The 22152-nt window shown below is 41.2% G+C and overlaps 1 protein-coding gene across 1 annotated transcript in view; it reads left to right on the top strand.

The window, feature by feature from the left end:
• The first annotated feature begins 2600 nt into the window (after window positions 1–2600).
• The window catches only part of LOC141790731 (GDNF family receptor alpha-2-like), a 59644-nt gene continuing 40092 nt past the window's right edge, over window positions 2601–22152 (top strand). Inside the window, exons 1-3 of the mRNA XM_074670795.1 lie at window positions 2601–3259; window positions 4503–4859; window positions 14638–14724. Of these exons, the coding sequence (XP_074526896.1) occupies window positions 3208–3259; window positions 4503–4859; window positions 14638–14724 (496 nt within the window). The 5' untranslated portion in view covers window positions 2601–3207. The remainder of the gene's footprint in view (window positions 3260–4502; window positions 4860–14637; window positions 14725–22152) is intronic.

Genomic DNA, 22152 nt, shown 5'->3' with positions numbered 1-22152 from the left:
CTGTTTCTAATAAGCATGCTGCACAGGTCTCCCAAGATACACATTAATTAGCTCATGATTCCTAATCTAATCAGTCATGCTTAACCCCTGTGTGTGTGTGTAAGTGTATTTTAGTGTGTACATACTGTAAATTCCAGGGCACTCTCTTCAACAAGCATGACCAGCACAGAGATACAATGGCTTTTGACCTTAGATAAATCTCCAGTTAAATTATGTGTTTGCAAAGCTGCAAGGCGAAGCAGAGCCTTATCAATGCTGCCAAACAGCCCTTTAATTTGAAGTATTATCGAATGAGACATTAAGCACAAGGATCAATAGTGATTTCAATGTGTTATTGTAGATAGTTAACGCTTTGACAGCTGGATGTGTCAGGTTCAGCTGGGTCCAGCTTTAATGATGTCTAAGCACACTAACTGCCTCAGTCAGTCTTAAAACTTAAGCACCTGTACACTCTGTAGCACCCATAAACTTGCACACACAGCATTTGTATGCAAGTTTGTGCGTTCTGCTTTCAAGGTGACAGTTTCAGACTGTCTAAGCTCTTATTTGACCCCTGAGAGAAAGCATGAGCTCACTCCAACACTCCCCTGCTGCCATCTCTCCAAGCACACGTTACTGCCAGGATGCTTTACTTTGACTGTTATCTGTATCATTATTTTATGTCCTATGAATTCATAATGACATCATCTATATTCACCAGATTAGACACACTATCTCAAAGAAAGAGATTTCCCTCAATAGTGAGAACAATGTCTTCCAGATCCAGATTTGTCACTTCCTGTCTTCACGCTCTTGTGTGAGCACGTTTATCTGACATATGTGCATCTGCGTGTGTGTGAGTGCGAGCACTTTCTCCAGTGCACATAAACTATATGTTTATTTATGAAAGCATTACTGCAGAGCCATGCATGCGTGCATTTGTTAGTGTTTCTCTGTGGGCTCCTTCTCTAATTGTTCATAAAAAAACAGCAGAGGCTTTATGAAGTCAGAGCAGAGCAATTAAATACCCACAGAGGGGGTGAATCGTGCACTGTCAACACGAATAAACTCCCACCATGGACCTGACAGTGTGGCTCAAGAAGAAACTGTGAGGAGAGGATTTTTCCATATTGCACTATCATGGAAGGAAATGATGCAGTGCCTGAGTAAAAATCCACAATGCAAATGTAGCTGTTTTATTCAGTGTTTGCAGCTAATGTCTCCTCATGTCTTATTGTGTTATTAGAAATGTCTTCTTCCTCCTGAGCCTCCTGCGCAAGAAACTGTAAACTTTATGCAGTTTATGCAACTGCTCTTCAGAGGGAAATTACTTGAATAACTAAGTGTCTTTTTTGTTATCAGCAAAAAATAAAGGAGGAAAATTGGTTGTGGCTTTGGACACAGTTGCCCCAAAGGATATTCCACCTTATAAAAAAAGCATGTCTGCTTGAAGACAGTAGAAGAAAAGGCTGTTTCAGTCACTGCAGCTCTAATGCAGGACAGGAGCAGGATACATTCATAGTGGTGGGTGAGGCTTTTCAGCGCCCTCATAATGACTTCAAACTCTGGGGGGAGATGAGAATAAACCCGGGCCAATATAGGCAGAATGAGGCTGATTTTGCCATTATAACGGCGGCTTCTTTTCCCTCTTGGATGGAAGCCTGGGCTGACAGTCAAACATCATTATGAGCCAGTGGCCTTGTACTTTGTCACTGTCATAGCCTCTAAATAGAGACTTTGTTTTCAAGATTTGCAAAGATTTATGGCATTCCAGGCACTATTTAAGCAGTGATGCGCAACAAAGTCATTTTGTTTAATGTGAAGCTACTTTGAAAAATGGTGAGATTCTGCAGGCTGTGGGATTATTTCCTCTGAACACTCATAATGCAAAGCGTTGTGCTCTTTTTTTTATCTTTCTTTCAATCAGAGGAAACACAGATGTGGTGTGAAGTGCTGGGGTATGGCTGCATGAATGATGGCATTTTCATCATGATTGTTGAGTCACCACCCTTGAACTTTGTCCCTAAAAATCATTTGCAGATTTCAATGAGTCGTGGGAGTAAATGGCTGATGTCAGCCACAAATTAAAGGCGCTGGTGGCCTTGCTAAATACCGAGATAGAAGATCCACTTTGTGCTGGCTGACCAAATTTTCTTGCAATGAGTGCAAATAGGTAAGGCTTTGTTATTGCTCCCTAATTCCTTCCTGGATGTGCCCCTGTTATTGTTCTCGCTGTATCCCGGGAAAGACTGTAAAGACTCCCTGATGAAAAAGATAGCGATCGCAGAAGATGGATATTACACATGAATCACAGAAATTGTTTCACACAATGTATAGGCCTCCACAGGAAGCCCTGCTGCAATACCCAAAGAGATCAAAGAAACACCTTGCAGGCCAGGTAAGGTCACTATAATTTCACCGCTGAGCACCACAGGGGCATCCCTTCTCAGCTCCCTGCAGGAAAATTACAAGAATGTTCTGCTGATTCTTCTATAGGGTAACATTTATTATTGGGCCCTCGGTGTGAGCGAGTCCCACGTTTTCCAATGGGAGCATCCACCGTTCGCAGCGCCCTCTGCCGGCGCACACAAACTCCTCTTTATAAAGTGCTGTGATGCCTCGACACACTCACATGCAGCCAGTCAGCGCTAAAGAAGCGTTCACTCCCTCCACAGGAGCGCACAGATTTTTTTTTGAAGAGACCAGTGGTGGGAAAAGCAGAAATCCTGCAGGCAGCGTTTTGTAGCACTTTCATATGACTTCCTCTACCTCGTTAGAGCTCTTTCTGTAGCTGGCAGATCAGTTTGAAGGATGTTTTAGAGGCAAATGGTCTCCAAAGGGCATCTGGAGCGCGTAGTCTGAGCCCTTATAATGCGGAGAGATCAAGTCTCAGTAGTTTGTCGGTATGAACGCAGCGCAGACGGACCCTGAGAAACTGCTTTCATGGATAGACTGACTGAATGAATGATTGGCATTTCATTGTTTATTTTTCAAGAGCAGAGGATTTTTCCTGTTGTAGTCGTTAATTGAGTGAAAATATCGTGGATTATTTTGGAGTCGAGGATTTTTTTTTCCCATTGAAGGTGCGACTTTGATGAGGATACTGATTTTCGTATTAAGCCTATGCCTGGGTCGAGGATCTGAAGAGGGGATCTAATCTTTCACCAGGTGGAAATATCATTAGTTTTTCAGCAGGACTAACTCATCTCTACTGCTGCTGAGTCCAACATGAAGTCTGTCACCGTGTGGATGTGCGTCTACAGCTTCCTTCTGCTCTTAGGTGAGAAGTGACATGAAAACATCTTCATCAGTTCTGCACAGATTCTGACATGTCCACCCTAAACAGACGTGTTTTAGCACAAGAAGCTGAAAGGGAAACATTTTCTTGTATTTGCCCACTTTTGTCCAACAGGAGTTGTTTAAATGCAAAAGGTTGTGTTGTTTTTCTTTTTGTTATTGGGCTTTTTAATGCTGCAAAACGATGATTCTTGTCATGTTGCATTTGGATACCTGAATTGACTAAGTATAGGTGTCACCTAGAGGTGCAAACCTAAGTTGGTGCATGCAAAAAATAAATAAATAAATAAATAAAATAACCATAAAGAAGGCTATGCATTCAATAACCTTAATCATTTTAGTGTAAAAATCCAAATTTTATCAGTACATAGCTTTTAACTGCAGCAGCACAGTCCAACTAAAATTCCGAATTTGAAAAAAAAAAATCAGCCAGATTTTATTCAGTTACACATTTGAGTTTGATTGACTATGACAAAAAAAAAATCGCCATAATTATCATCACCATCAACACTATTTTCATTATAAGTGCCTTTCTTAAACTTCAGTTTCTTCATCCCATGAAATATTCTCACAGTAACTTCAGCTGACTCTCCCTCGCTCGTTTGCACTCTCACACTGATGCAGTGCCTCCTCCTCCTCTTCCCTCTGAAGTTCATGCTCAACATCACCACAAGGGGTCTCTCTTGCCATTTCCCTGGTTGTGCTTTGGTTTGCGTGAAGGTGCGTTTGAATCCTGACTCCTGTCAAACTGCAGCACCTGAGCCTCTGATCTGTGGATCACTGTTTACTCATTTCACACTCATTTTCTGCTTATGTGGTTGCGAATGAGGCGCAGTTCACGTCATGTTGGTGCTACTTTGATATGAGAAAATTAGACAATCTTCAGTGATCAAGCCTCCCCTTGATTAGGTCTAATAGCGAAATGAAAGCTGCAGCTAAAGCATGTGTTTTCATGAGGCTTCAGATTGTAGGTGAGAACAGGACAAGACTCATGTGAACCGTGAAGAATGTGACTCTCTTGCAAAATGATGTCGTAACATGTAGGAGCTTGTTATGGACCATCAAACCGGTTTATAAGCCCCACATTAAGTAGGGAGTAGGAAAACAGATAATAGGTTTATTAGCTTGCATTCACCCACAAACCTACAAACACACAACCAATCATCAAAATTCTGAACCCACTTTCTCTTGTCATCCTTGAACCCCCTCTCCTGGTCCCCACCTAGATGAGGCAGCCAGTTCCTGGGGTGGTCCCTCTGCTCTGACCATGTCCTTGGCTAGCGGTTCTCCAGGATCTCCAGGTGCCGGGTCAGGGCCCGGAGCACAGCCAGAGTGGGTGGACTGCATCCAGGCGAGTGACATGTGCAACCAGAACCCGTACTGCAGCTCTCGGTACCGGGTGATGCGCCAGTGCCTTGTGGGCAAAGAGAAGGAAGCTATGCTGGACAACAACAGGGAGTGCCAGGCTGCTATTGAAGTGCTGCTGGTTAGTCCTCTGTATGACTGCCGCTGCAAGAGGGGCATGAAGAAGGAGCTGCAGTGTCTGCAGAACTACTGGACCATCCACATGGGACTCACTGAAGGTAGGAGGTTTTATGAGTGTCTGTCTCTCAAAGCTCATAATACATCATGTTTAACTGTGTGGCAAATTCAGAGCATTTAATGTAATAACTCATGTTGGAATCATGCACTGAAATGCTTCTGTTTTCACCTTTTCTCCAGTCATCCTGGTCTGGTTCTTTTGCATCACAAGTACCCTTCTGTATTCTCTCTTTGACTGTGAATTCAGCACACCGCTTTATCAACGGCTCTCTTGTTTGAATATGTATACTGCGTACAGGAAGATGTATGAGATTCGCTGCAGTAAAACTCTGTGTCTGTGTCTGTGGCTCTCACCTCCATTGTTATTAATGTGTATGACTTAGCACATTCTTCAGTTTATTACATTTATTCTAAATTAATCCTCCAATCTCAAGTACAAGTGCACTTTCCGGGCAAACACTAGAAGGATCTGCACTACACCCTTTGTTGATGCCCAATTCCCTGATGCCCTCTTACAGAGATACCCAGAAGCCCTTGATGAAAAATATATGCTTTCCTACTTTCCTCACCCTCTCAAAGGTAATGGATCTATAATGGGATTACATTACGTAGACCTGTTATGGTGGACTTATTGGTTTCCACCTAAAGTGTTCCATATTTCCATGTAATTAGGTTGCAGTGGTATGGCTCAGTGGCCCTTATGTGTCCACTTACGCTGGACGTAAAGTAAAAAAGCATTCGTATTGTTCCAGTGAAACCCTTTTTGTTTTTGAACTTGGAGAGCATCAGGCTGCTTCCTGGACTGACATCACTCATCACCCTGAGGCTGAAACACACACACACACACACACACACACACACACACACACACACACACACACACACACACACACACACACACACACACACACACACACACACACACACACACACACACACACACACACAGCGTCATATCAAGACAAGTTTGGGTGAATCAGAGCTGCTAGAGATGCCATGCCCCACGGGTCAAGCTAAAGGGGTACCTTGACCCCATGGTGACATTTCTCTGGTCTCATATACGTCCCATCTGATGTAGAGTGTTGTGCCATGTAAACACAAGGGACATTATGTGCTCAGCTGTTTTGACATGTGGGCTAATGGTGGAAAAGTCTCCAAGCTTTAAGCATTCTGGGCTTTTGTGTGGTGATCCATGAAGAGATTCGCTAGGCTGACTGCTCATAGCACCAGCTACACTTCATCAGACTGATGGCAGCAGAGGGTCCCTGACATGAGTTCAAGGGAAATGTAATGACATGGATGCTCCCCAGGCCGTCTGTCTCCCACCCTATCTTTCTCTCCCTCGATTCTCCCTTGTGATGATCTATTCCATCTCCTTCTCCTTTTCGTACTCATGCTCTCTCCCTTTTCTCCAACAAATATCTGCTTTAGTCAAAGTGTTAGGGTTGAAAGGATTCATGCAGGTTGCTTGGCTGTCATGGATAGAGACCTCCTGTGCCAGCAGTATTGCCCTTCACTGAGTGTGTGTTTCTTTTTCGAATAAATGCCTCTCAGCAGTGTCCCGTTTTGGCCCATGTCGCCCTCGGAGATAAAACCTGCTTTAACACAAACGAAAAGCTCTTACAGTGCGGCTTTAATCTAATCACGATCCATTGTGCAGTCAAGCGGGCTTTTGCTAACTGGAAACAATCTATGTTCAACATCCATCTCTGGAAACAAAAACAGGAAACAGTGCTGAACCACTTTTTCAAGCATCCAAAATCCCTCATGGACAAAGGGTTGTAGGTTTCGACTTGGTGTTCTGCTTTTACTTTGTTCTTTTTAATGTGGAAAGATGAAGCATGAGGAGAAAATGACAAGGAACTGGGGATTAAAATAGAAGCAAGGAGCTGGAGAAGGTAAAAAGGAAAAATATGACAAGCTGACAGATAGGAAAGGGCAACCGATGTGATAAGTTTAATATGAAAAGTAAAGTATAGAGAATTGAGGAAATGTGTGGAGCCACTTTGTGCATATGGTTACTTTTTAAACCTAAGGCCACCGGGAAGTTTGTAAAGCCATATAGAAATCAGGCTCCAGCAGTGAATTATTGAGAAGCTAATAGCCCATGCTGACCAGGGGCAGGTATCCAGCCTGTAAGCTTGAGGGCCAGACTATTGTGTCTGGGAGGAGAAAACAGATGTCAACCTGGGATAGACTGGGGGTAAAACAGTGCTTTGCCTCCAGACTCACTCTATACAAACTGCCTGGCCCAGGGCAAGGATATCACAAAAAAAGAACAGTTCAATCTATGAAAAAAAAAGAAAAGATCCATTTGCCTGAATTAAGACCCAGATATGATGGTAAATACAAAAGGGGCAAATGAATGTCTGCTTTTTAAAAGATGCCGAGTCATAACGTCATTCAAAAGGAAGAAGATCAAAGACCAGTACCAGGTGTGGGTGGCTGAGATATTTGAGGCCAAAAAGATTCAAAATTTCACTTTTAACATTTGAGATGTTGATTTTGTACTTTTTTGATTAAAGGTCCTATATTATGCAAAATTCTCTTAATTTAGTTTTTTTGTGAAATTTGTGGGTCTTTGGCTTTCCTCCCAGCCCACAAAATGTGATATTTAATGACAAAACCTGGACTTAGTAGTGCTTGTGAAAGTAAAATCCTGACCTAAAACAAGCTGTGATTCCCTTTTTTGACCAGTCAGGAGCAAATCTGACCTGATTGGTCCAGAAAGAGCAGAAAGACCTCGATAAGAATGGGTAAAGTGTTTCTATAGTGTGTATATAAAGACGGCTCTGATACCCTACTCCCCCTCCCCGCTGCTGGAGGCGCATTACCAACCAACCACCAACAAACCTCAGACCCTGGAAATGTGAGTATTTTAAATGCTGTGTGCTGTGGAGCTAATGTAAGCGCTTTTCCTCAGTGTCCCCCCTGTCTCTGTGTTAGCTTCAGGATGCTAACTTTAGCTGCAGTTAGCCTGTTGTTTTAGCCTATAAAGTTACGGTAAACGAGCTACGCTGTTTTCTACACATTGTGCACTCGGAGCTCATGGCGCTGCTCTCAGTGACGTGGAAGAGCGGGGCGGTATCAGCGGTGGCTCATTTACATATGAAGGCCACGCCCACTAAATCAGACCGTGCTTGATTTATTGGCTTTTTGGACCAAACATGTTACTACCATTTAATGAAGACATCAATGATCCATATTAAACTGCAGAAAAGGAGCATAGTATGAGACCTTTAAATATACACTATACATTTTTTGTAAGTAATCAAGATCTGCCTTAACTAAGATTTTAAACAGTGCCCCAACTCCTGTTTTCAATCAGCTTTGCAATAGAAAGGATCTAAGTCGAGCATATTGAAGATTAAAGCAGAGCGCTTTTTAGTGTTAACGTTTTCTTTATCAAAAGGACACTGCTAATGAACATTAACCATTCTCTTTAAAGAGATCTGCTTCAAAAATATCCTTACTTTAGTACTTTTTATTAGTCTCATGTCATTTACCTACATAATAGTTGGACCAGCAGCCAACAAACTAAAGCAACAGTAACTAAAGAAAAACTGCAGACTCTGTCAGATTGTCTATTTTATATATATTTGTTTTTTGAACTTGAGATAAAACACTTTCTTGCTTTGCAGCTACATCATACAGTGAAGTAGTAAAGAAGGTATTACTTGTTCACAGACTTTGATCAGTTGTGTCGAACAGAGCACACATCTAACTACTTCTATTGATGAGAGTTCAATGCTCTAGCTGTCTTATGATCGCAAATGTCACACTTATTTGAAACCAAACTTAAGAGTCTCCAGGTTGGTGAAACCAGCATTCCACCAGCAAGGAGTCCTTTGTTCATGAGATGTGACTGTAAATTACATTTATATGGAACAAGGTCCTGATACTTGGAAGAAGCGGTGTCACTGGAGGTCTGAATCTTTGAAAGGAGTTTGAAATTTGACTATTTGTGTGATAAAACAGTGCAACTCTTAAGAAAGAAAACCCCAGGACATGGGGCACCTTAGTGTGTCATCACTTGGACTCAAAGCCATCACCAAGCGTTGCCTCTCGAAATGTTAGCTGAAAGCATTTTCACACATCTAAGCAAGTGGTGGCAGCTTCTTTTCTGGAGCATTTTGATTTTCAAACAAAATACTTACTGATTTGAATCACAGGTTCCTGCAGCTATAGCATGGGATCATATTTCCTTCCAACCCTGTTTGGCATAAAACCCTGAGCTTTGAGCCGTCAGTAATGGTGCTAATGGTGACCTGTTAATTGTCCTTTCTAACGGCAAATGGCAGCTAAATTCAATGTGTCAATGCAGCCGTCCCTGATGGATAATGGTTGGTTTCTGCTCTAAATGGGCTTGAGCTGGTGCGAGGCAATGAGCTCTAGCAGTTTGAATCTATAAAAGAAGTAATTACTAAGAAAGAAACATTGGCTGCTACACAAAAGGGATATTGTATAGGCAGCTGCGGTTCATTTTCAATTGTGCCCTGGGCCTCATGTGGATAGAGCCTTGTAGGTATAGAGCACAACCCATAATTTAAACGATACATTTCCCAGCCTCTATCATACATTATTTCATGGCCACATGAAGCTACAGCCTTGTCTGAAGTTAAAAATCAACAATCTTTCTTTTTTCCTAGGACCTTTCATGGGACTTTAATTAGCAGAGCCAACTTCCACCAGTTCTTCCCACCAGCCTGCTGTGCTTATTGTAAAAGGAGACTTTTTTGTGTCTGGAATGACAAGAATACCGGTAATTTTGAGGGGAAGATTTATTCTCCCCATTTTCATGAATGTCCATGCTGCAAAGGTCACCCTCTGAATATGTCACAACATCATGCTAATACCACGAGTCCCCCCTTTCCTCCTAGGTGCTGCAGGAAGTTTCATGAAACAGACAGTGAAAGAAATGCTGCACACATTATGATAGATTTAGGTGAGCAGGAAGAGAAATGGCGAGAGCAAAGGAGAGGACATAAGGTGATGGCAGGAGGTGAAGACAGAGCACTGGATAGATGATAAATAGAGGTGAAAATTAAGGAAAAACCGAAAAATGAGGAAGTAAAAGGAGGGAGGAGAGAGAAAGTGGTGAGGGGAAACCATAAAGGAGGAGAAGGAGGGGATACAAAGGTACACAGTATTCCTGGGTGAAACTATCATTACTATGAGCAATGGTAGCAGTCACTGGCCATTACCTTAGCCATCCACTGTCATAAGCAGAACATTTTTCCTTGCTGCCCCACGTGTCAGGGGAGGGGGAGTAGGCTCCTGCATGCTGAATATGTCCTCTCCTCTTCTCTCTGTCTCTCCCTGCATGCACGGGGAACCCAGCTGGTACACGCTAGGTGGCTACTTCATCATCAGAGGAAGGGACCTGTCGATTGCTCCTGGATGTGATCAATAAGGTCTTTCAGAGCTTTCCCTTCCTTGTCCTTTCCGTACCTCCTTCTCTGCTTTCATCTTTCATCCCAAGATGTGAAAAGAATCGGTGAAATATGAGGACAAAACAGGTGCTGTTTGTCCTCATAAATCAGACTAATGATTTTCCACTGTAAGGTGAACTGCCTGAGATGACTCCCATTCACGGTGAGAAAGGTATGGAGTGTGACAGTTTGTCTGAAATGAGGGGCAGGTAGCGGGCTTCAGATTGGTCTTTTATAGCAGAGTGAGTTCTCTGGCTTTCTATCAGAGGGGGGAAGTGAGTGACGGGCCATTCTGCTCAGTGAATACTGTCATGATGTGGGCATTAAGACTCACTCCTGGCAGGAAGGTTCACAGTGCCGCTCAATGAATGTGCAGCATGGAAGTCAACTAGCAGGCCCGGCGGCTGTCATCACAGCATGGTTATTTCTCCTTCTCTCTTTTTCTCTGTCACTCTGGTTCACTCTCAGCACCATTAATTGAAATAGCTGCTTGTTGAAACAAGTCTGCCGAGTTTGCTTTCTTTCTATACAGAAGAATTCAAAGCACCACTGAGTCAAACCCAATTTATACAGTTAAATTAATCCTTTGGGACGTCATTCCTCAATACTAGTGCAGCAGTACTAATCCTGTTTACAGTAAATATTTAAGTAGCTTAATATCAGCTATTAAAGCTGTTTCATCTGGAACTATGGGGTCCTTTTTTTTAACTTTTCGTGAAGAACGATGAGAGGACGCTGATATATTGGGCTGAACTGCTAGTGCCTGTTTTTAATGTCCTCCCCAATATGACGCCATAAAGATGATAGTCGTTTTTACTTATGTTTTTGCAGGATTTACACCCCATTCAACATTTAGCACCTGACGCCAGGCATTAAAACAGTGATTTAGGGCAGCGAGTATGTAACTATTCATATTAACATTATCGTTGCATAGCCGTGGGGAAGGCTGAAAATTCAGCACTCATTTTCCCAGCTGTGTTTGCCCACCTCGCCAAGCAGGACTGGAATTGTGACTTGAAATATTAGCCTGAGCTAATCCAATATTCTATTTGTAAGGTTTTAAATTGAGTTTAAAATGTCAATATTACTTCAAAAGCCAGGCTGTTAACTAGATTTATGCCTTGACTTGTGTTCTGCTCTGCACAATTTGATGAGAGATGCATTTGTGGTATCTCTTTACTTTATCTTTTCTGTGTTGAAACAAGAGCTTTATAAAAAAGATTAAAGCATTTACGTTAATGCAATAAAATGTGGATTCTCATATCCAACTGTCTTCTCTGATACATTTCTTTGCAATACAAGGGAGCATGTAGTCGTACAAACGGAAAGTGTTCTGGCTAACCTTATCTCCTCTGACAGCTCATTTGCAAACTTTTGGAGCTCTTGACGGTCACCTTTTGTTACAAGGGAGTTCGTGCTACAAGCAGCAGGGCTCTGCAGAGGACCTCCGGCTGTGCTCCGGGCTGCTCAGTCTGTGCTAAGCTTTCTGTGTGTTGTGATTACTATAAGAACAAGAAGCAGGGTTGCGATATACTGTTTTCATGAGAGAAGTAATTGTGGATGTAGGAGAAGTGTTGAGTCTTCTTAGAGCATCGCCTGCAGCAAATATAGTGAGCAATATAAAATCAATATTAAACAGGAACACAATCAGCACAGGGCACCTTTAAAAAACAAAACAAGGTGAATGACAGTTATTAAAATTGACTGTGCTTCCAGCTATAAACGGTTTGCCAAGAATGTCACTAAAAATCTATAGGACAGTTTCCATCACCTCAGGAGTTTAGCTTCATCGATAATGCATATGAAAAGGATGAGTGATGGCGCCTTACAGCTTCATAAACTCCTCATGGCAAAGGAAAGGGCTGGATCCACTTAAAGCTGCATTCCTCTCATGCTGAAGCTCAGGGAGAGGCCTAATTGTCTGTCTGAGCCGTGCCGGTCATGCTCCACACTGTCGGAGCAAATGAAGTCAAACGTAGGCTTAATTACAGCGATAAGTTGTTGCCCTGCAGCTAAAAACATCTTATCACTAAACAGCTGGGAAGAATTTCTATTATAAATGCATAATTGGGTCCATAGTCACTGTCAAAGTGGCGAATTTTTTTTAGTGCAACAAGGCCCCCTGCAGTGCAACTTCTTCTTATGTGTTACCTCCTTAGGGTGTGTGTTATTATAATGTGTCTTGTAATTTTATGTTTCAGTACCACTTGTAAAATCTGTGTAAATAAGGTTTTAAAATTCATTAACTACGGATGCGGCTGTGGTGTAGCCTCATAGCTGCATCACAACACCACAGTGCACACTGTGTACGTTTCTTCTTAGGACATTTAGTGTGCATAACACTGTTTGATTCCCGGCTGATTGTGCACTGAAGCTTTCCTTCGCTGTAAGAAGCTGCCTGAACAAAATGGTTAGAAACCTCATTACAAGATGTTTTGCTTTTGGCAATAGAAAGGGGCATCCTTTAGTGCATGTTTCTGTGCACAGCACAAACTGTTCTCAGTGCTCAGAAAGAAGCACTGAACTTTTCATGCAGAAATTTTTGCCTTTTCTTTGAAATGCATGGTAACTTTTCCTACTTCCAACATGGAGGGAGTATAAAGGTGGTTGTGAGCTGAGTAAGTGGATGTCTCGAACCCCTCAGATGGCTCCAAAGCACTATGGAAGATAATTGTTGTCATTATACACACTTACAGAGCCTGACCCTTTCAAGTCAGTCTGTCTTAAGAGAAATGTAGAGACAAACATAAATGGAGATATGATTAATGCAAATGCATCTGGAAAAAAAAGAGATGGATACACTTTTAAATAAATGGTCATGCATCTTTCAATAAAAATGAGAAAGTCAAAACCAATGCTCTCAAAACTTAGAGGGTTTATGAAATTATCCAGAGTCTCCCTGTCGCCCTCTTTGTGTTACTCCACCAATTTTCTCTGTCTTTGTCTGTCGTTTCTTTTCTGTCCTTTGTGCCTGTGGTCCGATTCTCCTCTGCTCCTTTCCTCTTACTCAAACACTGCTGCAATCCTCAACTGTGCCAGATGTCAATACCCTATATGTGCTCAAAAGATGGCCAGCTGAGCTGCTATGTCTTGTTATGACTGTCAATATTGACGGAGGGGTGAAAAGTAGAGCTCTACCTAAAGACTCTGAAGATCCACTGAGGTTACATTTTCTTCTTCTGTGGACATATTATAGAAAATCCCCTGGTAGTCCTCTTCCTGTGGATTAATTCAGTGTAGCCATCTCTTTCCATCAGAGAAGAGACACAGTATATTCATGCTAGGAGCATGTATACTGTACATTACTGTGCTTTTAATTTGTTTGAATGCAGAAATTCAAACTCACCAACTGAGAGTTTTCTGGTGAATAATTAGCAAACAATCAAAACATTTCTCAATTCTGACTCTGATTTGTGTTTACAGAGGATGTTAAAAACACTTTATGTGCTAGCAAATACATTGACAATAACATTCCCCACAATAGCCTTACCTTTTATCAGTGCAGCAACAAGACCGCATGTTATCAGCTTGCATCCTCTTTTACAAAGCATTCGGGAAGGATGTAGATAAACAAAATGTTCTCTATCTATTGATTGGATCTGATGATTGGTTGTCTTGGTTGCGCAGCCGTGTACCAACAGGTTTTCATATTTTCTCAATTGCTGCGGCGCGTTCCTTCGGGCCTTCCTCACAGCACCCTCACCGTGTTTCTGTGGGGATGAGAATGCAAAGCTATTACACACTGGAGGGTTTGTCTCAATCACACCGAAAGGCTATGAATTTTAAATGCGGGATTAAGGCCCACAGAGAAGCAGGCACATGGGACAGACTCAGTCGCTGCTAATTTGATTTTTTAATTTTTTTTTTCTTTTTAAACAAATAGCCCTGGCTACACATTGTTAGTGAGAGAAAGGTACATTGTTGGAAATGTGGTCCCTCAGCTGCTGGAAACACAGCAGAAACAAATAGTTTCTTCTTCAAAAAATAAATAAATAAAAAAGATTTGTTCAAGAACACCATGTTTTCCTTCTGGAGAAAATAACTAAACCCTCATACCTTGTTGCCTCAGTGAATAATCTGCCAATTGGGTACTTGGAAATGACTTTATGATGATGATTAAAAACAATATTATTGAGATGTTCCACTCAGTTTTGCTTTTTCTCTTTTTTTCCAACTTAAAAGCAGAACCATAAATTAAGTTTTTCATTATTTTGGGGTTTCTCGTGTTAGTGGAGATAAATGACATTCCTACATGTCTCTCTGGTGATTATCAATCACTTTGCCCTGTTTGTGTTAGAAGCTTTAACAGAAGTTTAAAAAAAAAAATGCAGTGCAGTTCATCCGTGTGACTGATGATACATCTTTTCCATTCCTTTTGTTGTTTCAGGTGGAGACATGGACGACTCCTCACCTTACGAACCCGTAGCTCTGAACCGGCAGCCTGATGCGTTCCGCTTGGCCTCCATCTCTTCAGGTATCACAAGTTTGATCTCTATCTATCTATCTATCTATCTATCTATCTATCTATCTATCTATCTATCTATCTATCTATCTATCTATCTATCTATCTATCTATCTGTCTATCTATCTATCTATCTATCTATCTATCTATCTATCTATCTATCTTTCTATCTATCTATCTATATCACTCAAGCTAAGTGTGAAGAGGAGGTGAAGATAAGTTCCTGTAGGTTGAATTACAATGGGGTGAATAGTGTGTATGAATCTGGCATTCCTCCAGTCACTGTCCTTGGCCCCTTAATAATTAGATGCAAGCATACAGACAACTGCTGTTGTGTCCTGGTGAGGTAAACTTCAAACGATCAGTGTAATACCCCACATTTTCTCCTGTTATTGATTTGGCTTCAGTTTGATTTCCTCTTTGGACTCCTAATTAAACAGCCAAGCACTCAGCAGGGGACTTATAGCCTACTATTTAATTTATCGGTTATTACCAACATGGTATCACTAATCAATGCAGATCTTATTATGAGACACGGCTACAGTGTTTAATGCTGAGCGGAGAAGCTAGTTGTACAATAGGTGTGATTGGACACAGGGCTGATGGTTGTCCACTGCCAGAGCTGCAGGCTACTGTCTCCTGATAATTCAATTGCCATTTTCTTCATCCACATCTGACAGAAATTTCCGGAGGATGTTCTTTTCATTTTTTTTATTTTATTTTATTTTTTTTTGGAGGGGGGCCTTTTCTTTGCCAAAAGCAATTTACAAACACTGAAGACAGAACATTCTCCTTTTGGTTCAGCTGGTGTATCAGCTTTGTTTCCTAACTAGAAGGTACAAAAAAGACACGCTTTTTGCATAATCTCCTTAGGCTGAAATCAGCAGTGTGTCACTTATTTTTGAAAATGTGCTTGTTTGATAGGTTGAAATAAGGAGAGAGTGCAGAATGAATCTTAAAAAAGTGCAGTCTTTGATTACTTTGGGTTTTGAAAATGATGGCAAACTGCCTTTCTTGATTGAAGTGCATATTCATGTAGAATGCATTCAGAACGCTCATAACTCTGCCAAGGCTGCTGAATCTTTAAAAACTTGTTATTTCAGTGTTTGTAAATCTTCAAAAGTTGCATCTGGATTTGAGGAATACAGCTAAATATTTATAGTTTTTGACAATCAGGCTTAGTCAGGATTCAGGCGTGAAGAATTTGCAGATGGATTCATTTAAAAATGAGTGAGATTTGAGTCCACACATCTCTACATAAAAACTGTCAAGAATTTTGCAGCATTTACTTGACTTTGTGCACACACACTTAGATGTAACGGACATGAATGTAATCTCACAAGTAAAAACACAAAACTTCCTCCTCCTTTGTTGAAAACTGAATGATGTTTGTAAGAAGAAAATAATTAAGGAGAGCAGATGCTTCCTGGCCCAGTGGTGTAAGAGTACAGGAGCTGTGTAAAGCCAAGGAGTGCGGTACCTTGACATATTAAGATACAACCGGGACTTATTACTATATCCACTTTACTGCAGCTGTTTCCCTTATTCTCTCTGAGGTGAAATATTGGATGTGCTCTATGAAACCTGTTTAGCTGCAAGCTTTCCTCATTATTTATCATTTCTGAGGACAGCGTAATTGATTGTGGCGCTGAGAGGAAACCACAGGCAAACAGATAAGTAATTACACAGTTGTTTTATGGAAATGCTCCTTACTTCGATTACACAACCACACAAAAGTATTCATAATCACGTCTGTAAATGTTAAGCTGCGCAGAGACCTGGGGAGTGTTTGATATCTAGTTGGTTGATGAGGACAGGGGAATGTATACTCTCAGAGAGGAAAGGTGGGAAATTGAAAAATAATCTCTGCTGTTTTAAAAGTTTTTGTCTGAGAGGAAGATAAGAGGGCAGGACTTGTGGTAGAAATGAAATTCTATACCAATGCACGCGCTCACACTTTAAAGTTAAAATTAAAAAGAACATATGGAAACTCTGCTTCAATACTGCCGGGGGAAATACCTGCAAAACTATTTCACACTGGCCTCTCCTGCTAATGATACTATGTCGTCATTTCCACTTCCCCAAACTGAAAATTTGATTGGGCTGCACAAACACAAGCAATAAGAAAGCATCTAGCCCTGTAGCATCCATCTTTCTGTCTCCAATAAGTGCAAAAACAAATGCCACTGTGACTAAACTGCAGCTAAGCACAGAGTGTTAGAAAGGCAGCATTGAACCCAGTGTGTCCCATCCTGGCCTGGCTTGGTTTCTGCACCTGTATCAGCAGTGTTTCCTCACCTTGATGGAGTCCAGGACCAGAGTGTCCTCATCGACATGTGTAGACCTTTACCCGCTGATCTCTTTGTGGCTGTGGCGGCAGTGAGGCACAGTGTGGGTCCTCATCTCTGAGTGCCAGGCCTTTCACTGCTAAAAGTGAGGGCGGGAGCAGGTGTGGTTTGGGTCGTGACAAAGCGGACTGGCCTCGGGGTCACAAAAAAAAGTATGGTTCCTCTGTCATTATGCAACAAGCACTTGATAGTTTGTGAAGCATTTCAGATGTAGCTGTGTGATGAGATTAGTATGAAAGAAGTTATGATTGAATAACTTACTCATAACAAAACTCATCCATTCATCTAGATGAGCTGGAAAGCTTTAGAAAGCTGGAGAGCCAAACAAGGGTTTAAAACTGGCGTCAGCATGGAAATGTTTTCCAAACAGTGATCTGAGAATAAAACATTTAACCAATTTAAAGAATTATCCTGTGATTTTAAAGACTCCCTCTGTAAGAGGTAAGGAAAAATATTGATGAATCAATGCATCAAAATATTGCCTCGCCCAATACAATATCGATTCAGCAAATCTTCTGAATCGATTCATCTTGGCAAATGGGGGGAGTATGCGTGTTATTCGTGTTGTGTGGGCAAGGGCCTAGAGAGACCAAACAACAAAAAAATTGCAGCCAAAGCAGCAGCATAAAGCCAGATCCTTTAGCTTTAAAGTCTGATGTTTGGGTTTTTTTATTGCTCCAAAGGTGAGGTGACATACCACATGTGTTCACATGGGGCATGAAAATCGATAATCAATGCATTTAAATCAATATCGAATCAAATCGATATCGAATCAAATCGCAACCTAAAGAATCGAAATAGAATCGAATCGTGAGGTTCTTCTCAATACCCAGCCCTACCCTCTGTATGAATCCTAATATGACTGTTATAAAAATATCAAAATAAACATATCAAATATGTCAACCTGTGGCTTGTGAGCCACATGTGGCTCTTTGCCTTTCGTTGTGTGGCTCTTCAATCCACTCATAAAACTGATAAATTGATGACAACGTTGGGACCAGTACTGATCAATACTTGGGTGACGAGGTTGATACCTAAGTTTCAGTTTCTTTTCTCTACATGTGCTCCTCTCAAATGCTTATGTGCTTGTAGATAGATAGATAGATAGATAGATAGATAGATAGATAGATAGATAGATAGATAGATAGATAGATAGATAGATAGATAGATAGATAGATAGATAGATAGATAGATTGATTGATTGATTGATTGATTGATTGATTGATTGATTGATTGATTGATTGATGGATGGAACTTTGTCCCTTCTGCAGTAGAAACATAAATTTGTCTTTGACATGGCTCCAAGTACAAATTTTAAACACACTTACAAACACAATAAGACTCGCTTTGAAAATTGGAAATGTATTGATTTTCATTTAATGTAAATTTGTTTACATAAGACCATGTTTCTTTTATGGCTCTTTTTAGTACCACAGTCATTTTTGTGGCTCTTGGTCCCTGACTTGTTGGCCACCCCTGAAAAAATGTCTCTGATGAAAAACTCAAGGCATTTGTAAGAGAAGCATTAGCTGAAAAACACCAGCTGACGGAGTCATATCCTTTAAACCAAAACACTGAGTGTTTGTTGCTGCATGAGTGAAACAGTAGGTTTAGCTCTGTTACACTGGAGAGATATGAAGTAGTGAATTTATAAAAATTGTAATGTATGATCAACACAAGCAAAATGTATGTTTTTATTGTCCTATAAAGAAATGATTATGCTTGCTTACAAGCCAAAAGCAAAATTATAACAGGACTGGGGTGCAGGTGGAGTATGTGAATATCTGTTTCAGGACAATACAGGTCTCATACACCCTGGACTTGAGTGCTTGTTTAAGGATTAAGTATACACTTTCACTTCTGCCTTTAGTGTGACATGATCCCTCTGTTGCTGTCCTTATTGTTAGGGTTTAAGTCCCCCCACAGAGATGTGCTCACTGTGTAGTCCATGGCCCATTTTGTCACACTGTTATCAGCACTGCTATCTCGCCGGCCGTGCTGCGTATGTGTAGACTAACCTGGTCCCTTACTGGCAAACATGTCACTTATTTTGTGAAATTTTGCTGCGTCTGCAGTAAGGCCCTCTCTTTACATAAGTCTCTCCCTCTGTACCTGCTTTCCTTTTCTTTCTTTCCATCTCACTCAGTGATGATACCGGCTCATGTCAGCTGAGAAGCAGCAAGTAGACAGTTTTTTTGTGCATCATGGGGGATACGATGAGTAACTTCTCTGCTGAATCTCTCTCTGTGGTGTATATGTTGTGTTTCTCCACCAAAATTGTGTGGCCGCTGAATATTTGCATTTTCCACTTGCTGAAGTTTACTCTTCCCTCACTGATTAAGTCAGTTTGTTGATCTTTGGAGCTTAATCCCCTCACATAGTTAGAAAAACTACTTTACTTCACCTTTCTTCTATTGCTACACTTTGCATATGCTTACAGTGTCTTCAGTGTTTATCAACTTCAAACTGGCCTTTTTTATTTTAGCACAGAGAGGAACAGTATGATATCTGTGAGCCACTCGTTTCTTTTTTCAGGAACATCTAAATCATTTCTTTAACATTCGACACAGCCCCAAAGAGAATCAACAGTGTGGTTTAAGCTACGAGTTAATTTTTGGCCGAGCATTTGTAGATACACTCACACACATTTTCACCCACTGCCACATGGTTTGATGTTGTGCACCTGCTCACCAGGCTGGTTATTGCTGCTTGTTGTTCACTCCTGTGACACTGCACATGCCGTTTTATCACGCTGTCAGTGTGAGGTCAGAGGGTATGGTCGTCTCATGATGAAAATGATAGCAGGGAATAGTGAAGACAGGTTGGTAAACATGTGTGGAGGACAATTCTGACAGCTGACCCAAGGAGGGAGCGACACCCTGTTACGAGCAAAGTGAGAATGCTGTTAAGGGGCCCTGAATGTTGTCAGCAGCCTCACTAGTCCTACTGAGCCTGGGTCTAAAATCAATGTTGTCAACACATGAATAACCTGTTGTTGTCTTGCATGCTTGTGTAGCCAGTCATTCTCTATACAGCTAAAAGCAACAATAATCCCAGTCTGATCCCTGCAATGTGTGAAAAACACAATAAAGTGCAAGCATTACTGTCACTTCGGACATGTCTGCTTGTTGCATCTGACACCAAGTGAGTGAGATGTGGAGATAGAGATTATGTAAAATTTGACTCCTCAGCTCCACAAAACCTGGACAGCACTACATGGAGTGTAAATGGAGCAGAAATCAAGAGATTCAACCAAACAAGAAGAGCTCCTGTTGTCAGTGTGAAAACATCATGCTGAGCAGTTCAAAAATGCTAAAAATGCCACTGATGTATCGTTACTTCAGGTCAAATATGGAACTTGATGATGAAATAAATCAGTCCTTATTCTTATTACCCCAGCCAAGGAGGTTGTGTTTTTGGGAGAGTTTGTCTGTCTGTGAACAACATAACTCAAAAAGTAACAAACAGATCTTGATGAAATTTCCAGGAAATGTTCAAAATGGGATGAGGAAGAAGGGATTAAATTTTTGAGATGATCCAGATCACCGTCTGGATCCAGTATTTTTTTTTAAAAGGATTCTTTCTCATTGTGAGATAGGGCCGTTTCCACCATATATGTATATAACTCCACTATAAATGGTCCGATTGCTTTGCAAAACAATACAAGACCAGGTCACCATAATGTCTGACAGATGTAAAAGTATGATCCAGATCCTGGCAATATTCTGGATACTAAGATCTGGAATATGAAATATGTACTGGGTCATCATAATTTTCAACACTAGCTGTGTTTCCATTACACCTAGAATTGCAGAAAACCTAAATATCGCAATAAAGAAATGGTAATGGAAAAACCACATTTTCAAAAAACCTCTCGAATTTGGATAAAAAGTTTTTACGCTCTCATGAGGTGTTTTTTCAGAAATTTAGATACTGAACTTTGTCGCAAAAGTGCAATTGAAACACCCTTTCAGCACGTTGTCTTAACAACGCTCCTCCCTCACCTCCTCACACGTGTCCACTACCACACAAACAGACTCCAGCGTTCATATTTTATCAGCTCTGCTCTTATTTATATGTTTAATGCAGATGTTTGTGTTTTTGACCGACACTTGTGAAGGCATCAGGACGGCTGTGAGCCAGTCAGAGTCAGAGAGCAGCAGGAGGGAGGGGCAGAGGTGTGTGTGTGTGTGTGTGTGTGTGTGTGTGTGTGTGTGTGTGTGTGTGTGTGTGTGTGTGAGAGAGAGAGAGTATGTGAGCTGGAGATGATGATTTTCATTTAGTGTTTTGTTCCTGCTTTTTTTGAGTTGGCGTGATCACGGCCGACAGTTTGAGCAGTGACTAAAAACACTAATGTTCAAGAATCAGCATCATCATGAGTGCAGCGTCCGGACTGACATTATGTTTTACTTTACTCCAGTTGTTTCTGGTTGTAATGGAAACACCGGCAAGGCGAAATTGTTCTTTATCGAAACTTCAGAAATATTGCTTTTATTTTGCGAAAAAGTGTAATGGAAACACAGCTACTGTCAGGTCACAAATTATCATACAAACCTGCAACTAACACCAAATTGTAGCAGACAGTCTGCTGAAAGGGAGTATAACATTAAAGTAGGACTAAAGTGTTGCCTAACAATCACAATATGCTTGGCGGAGGTCTGTGCTTTCTGAGTGCTTTTCTAGTTGTAACATGTGTTAAGGCTGTTGTTCTGTGTTTCTTGGCTCAACTAAACCTCCACTTGCAACAGTACATCTCCACAGAAACTAAAAGAGAGCAAAAAGAAAGGTGCATTTACCCCTCCCTCCCTTTGAGCAGTCTTCATCATCATCAAATAACAGCAAGTACTGAGTGATTTCTTCCCAGAGGAAATCTATTGATAATCAGTGCTCTGCCCCGAACCCCGTTAGTTGAAAGAATTGAGTGTAGTAAGTAATATTGATGCATATTTTCCCTGCTCTAACCAAATTGGACTAAACACCAGTGGGAGTGTAACAAAATCAACCAAAAAGATGAAGCATGGAGAGGCTACACAACAGCATATTTGTCTTATTTACGGTCCCAAACCTGCCAGTAAAAGACATCTCCTCAGCC

Source organism: Halichoeres trimaculatus, unplaced genomic scaffold, assembly GCF_033239565.1.
Source record: "Halichoeres trimaculatus isolate MK-OKI-2021-1 unplaced genomic scaffold, fHalTri1.1 fHalTri1_scaffold_5, whole genome shotgun sequence".
Classification (NCBI taxonomy): Eukaryota; Metazoa; Chordata; class Actinopteri; order Labriformes; family Labridae; genus Halichoeres; species Halichoeres trimaculatus.
Note: the sequence above shows the minus strand (reverse complement) of the source record. Positions and strands in the feature narration are given on the sequence as shown.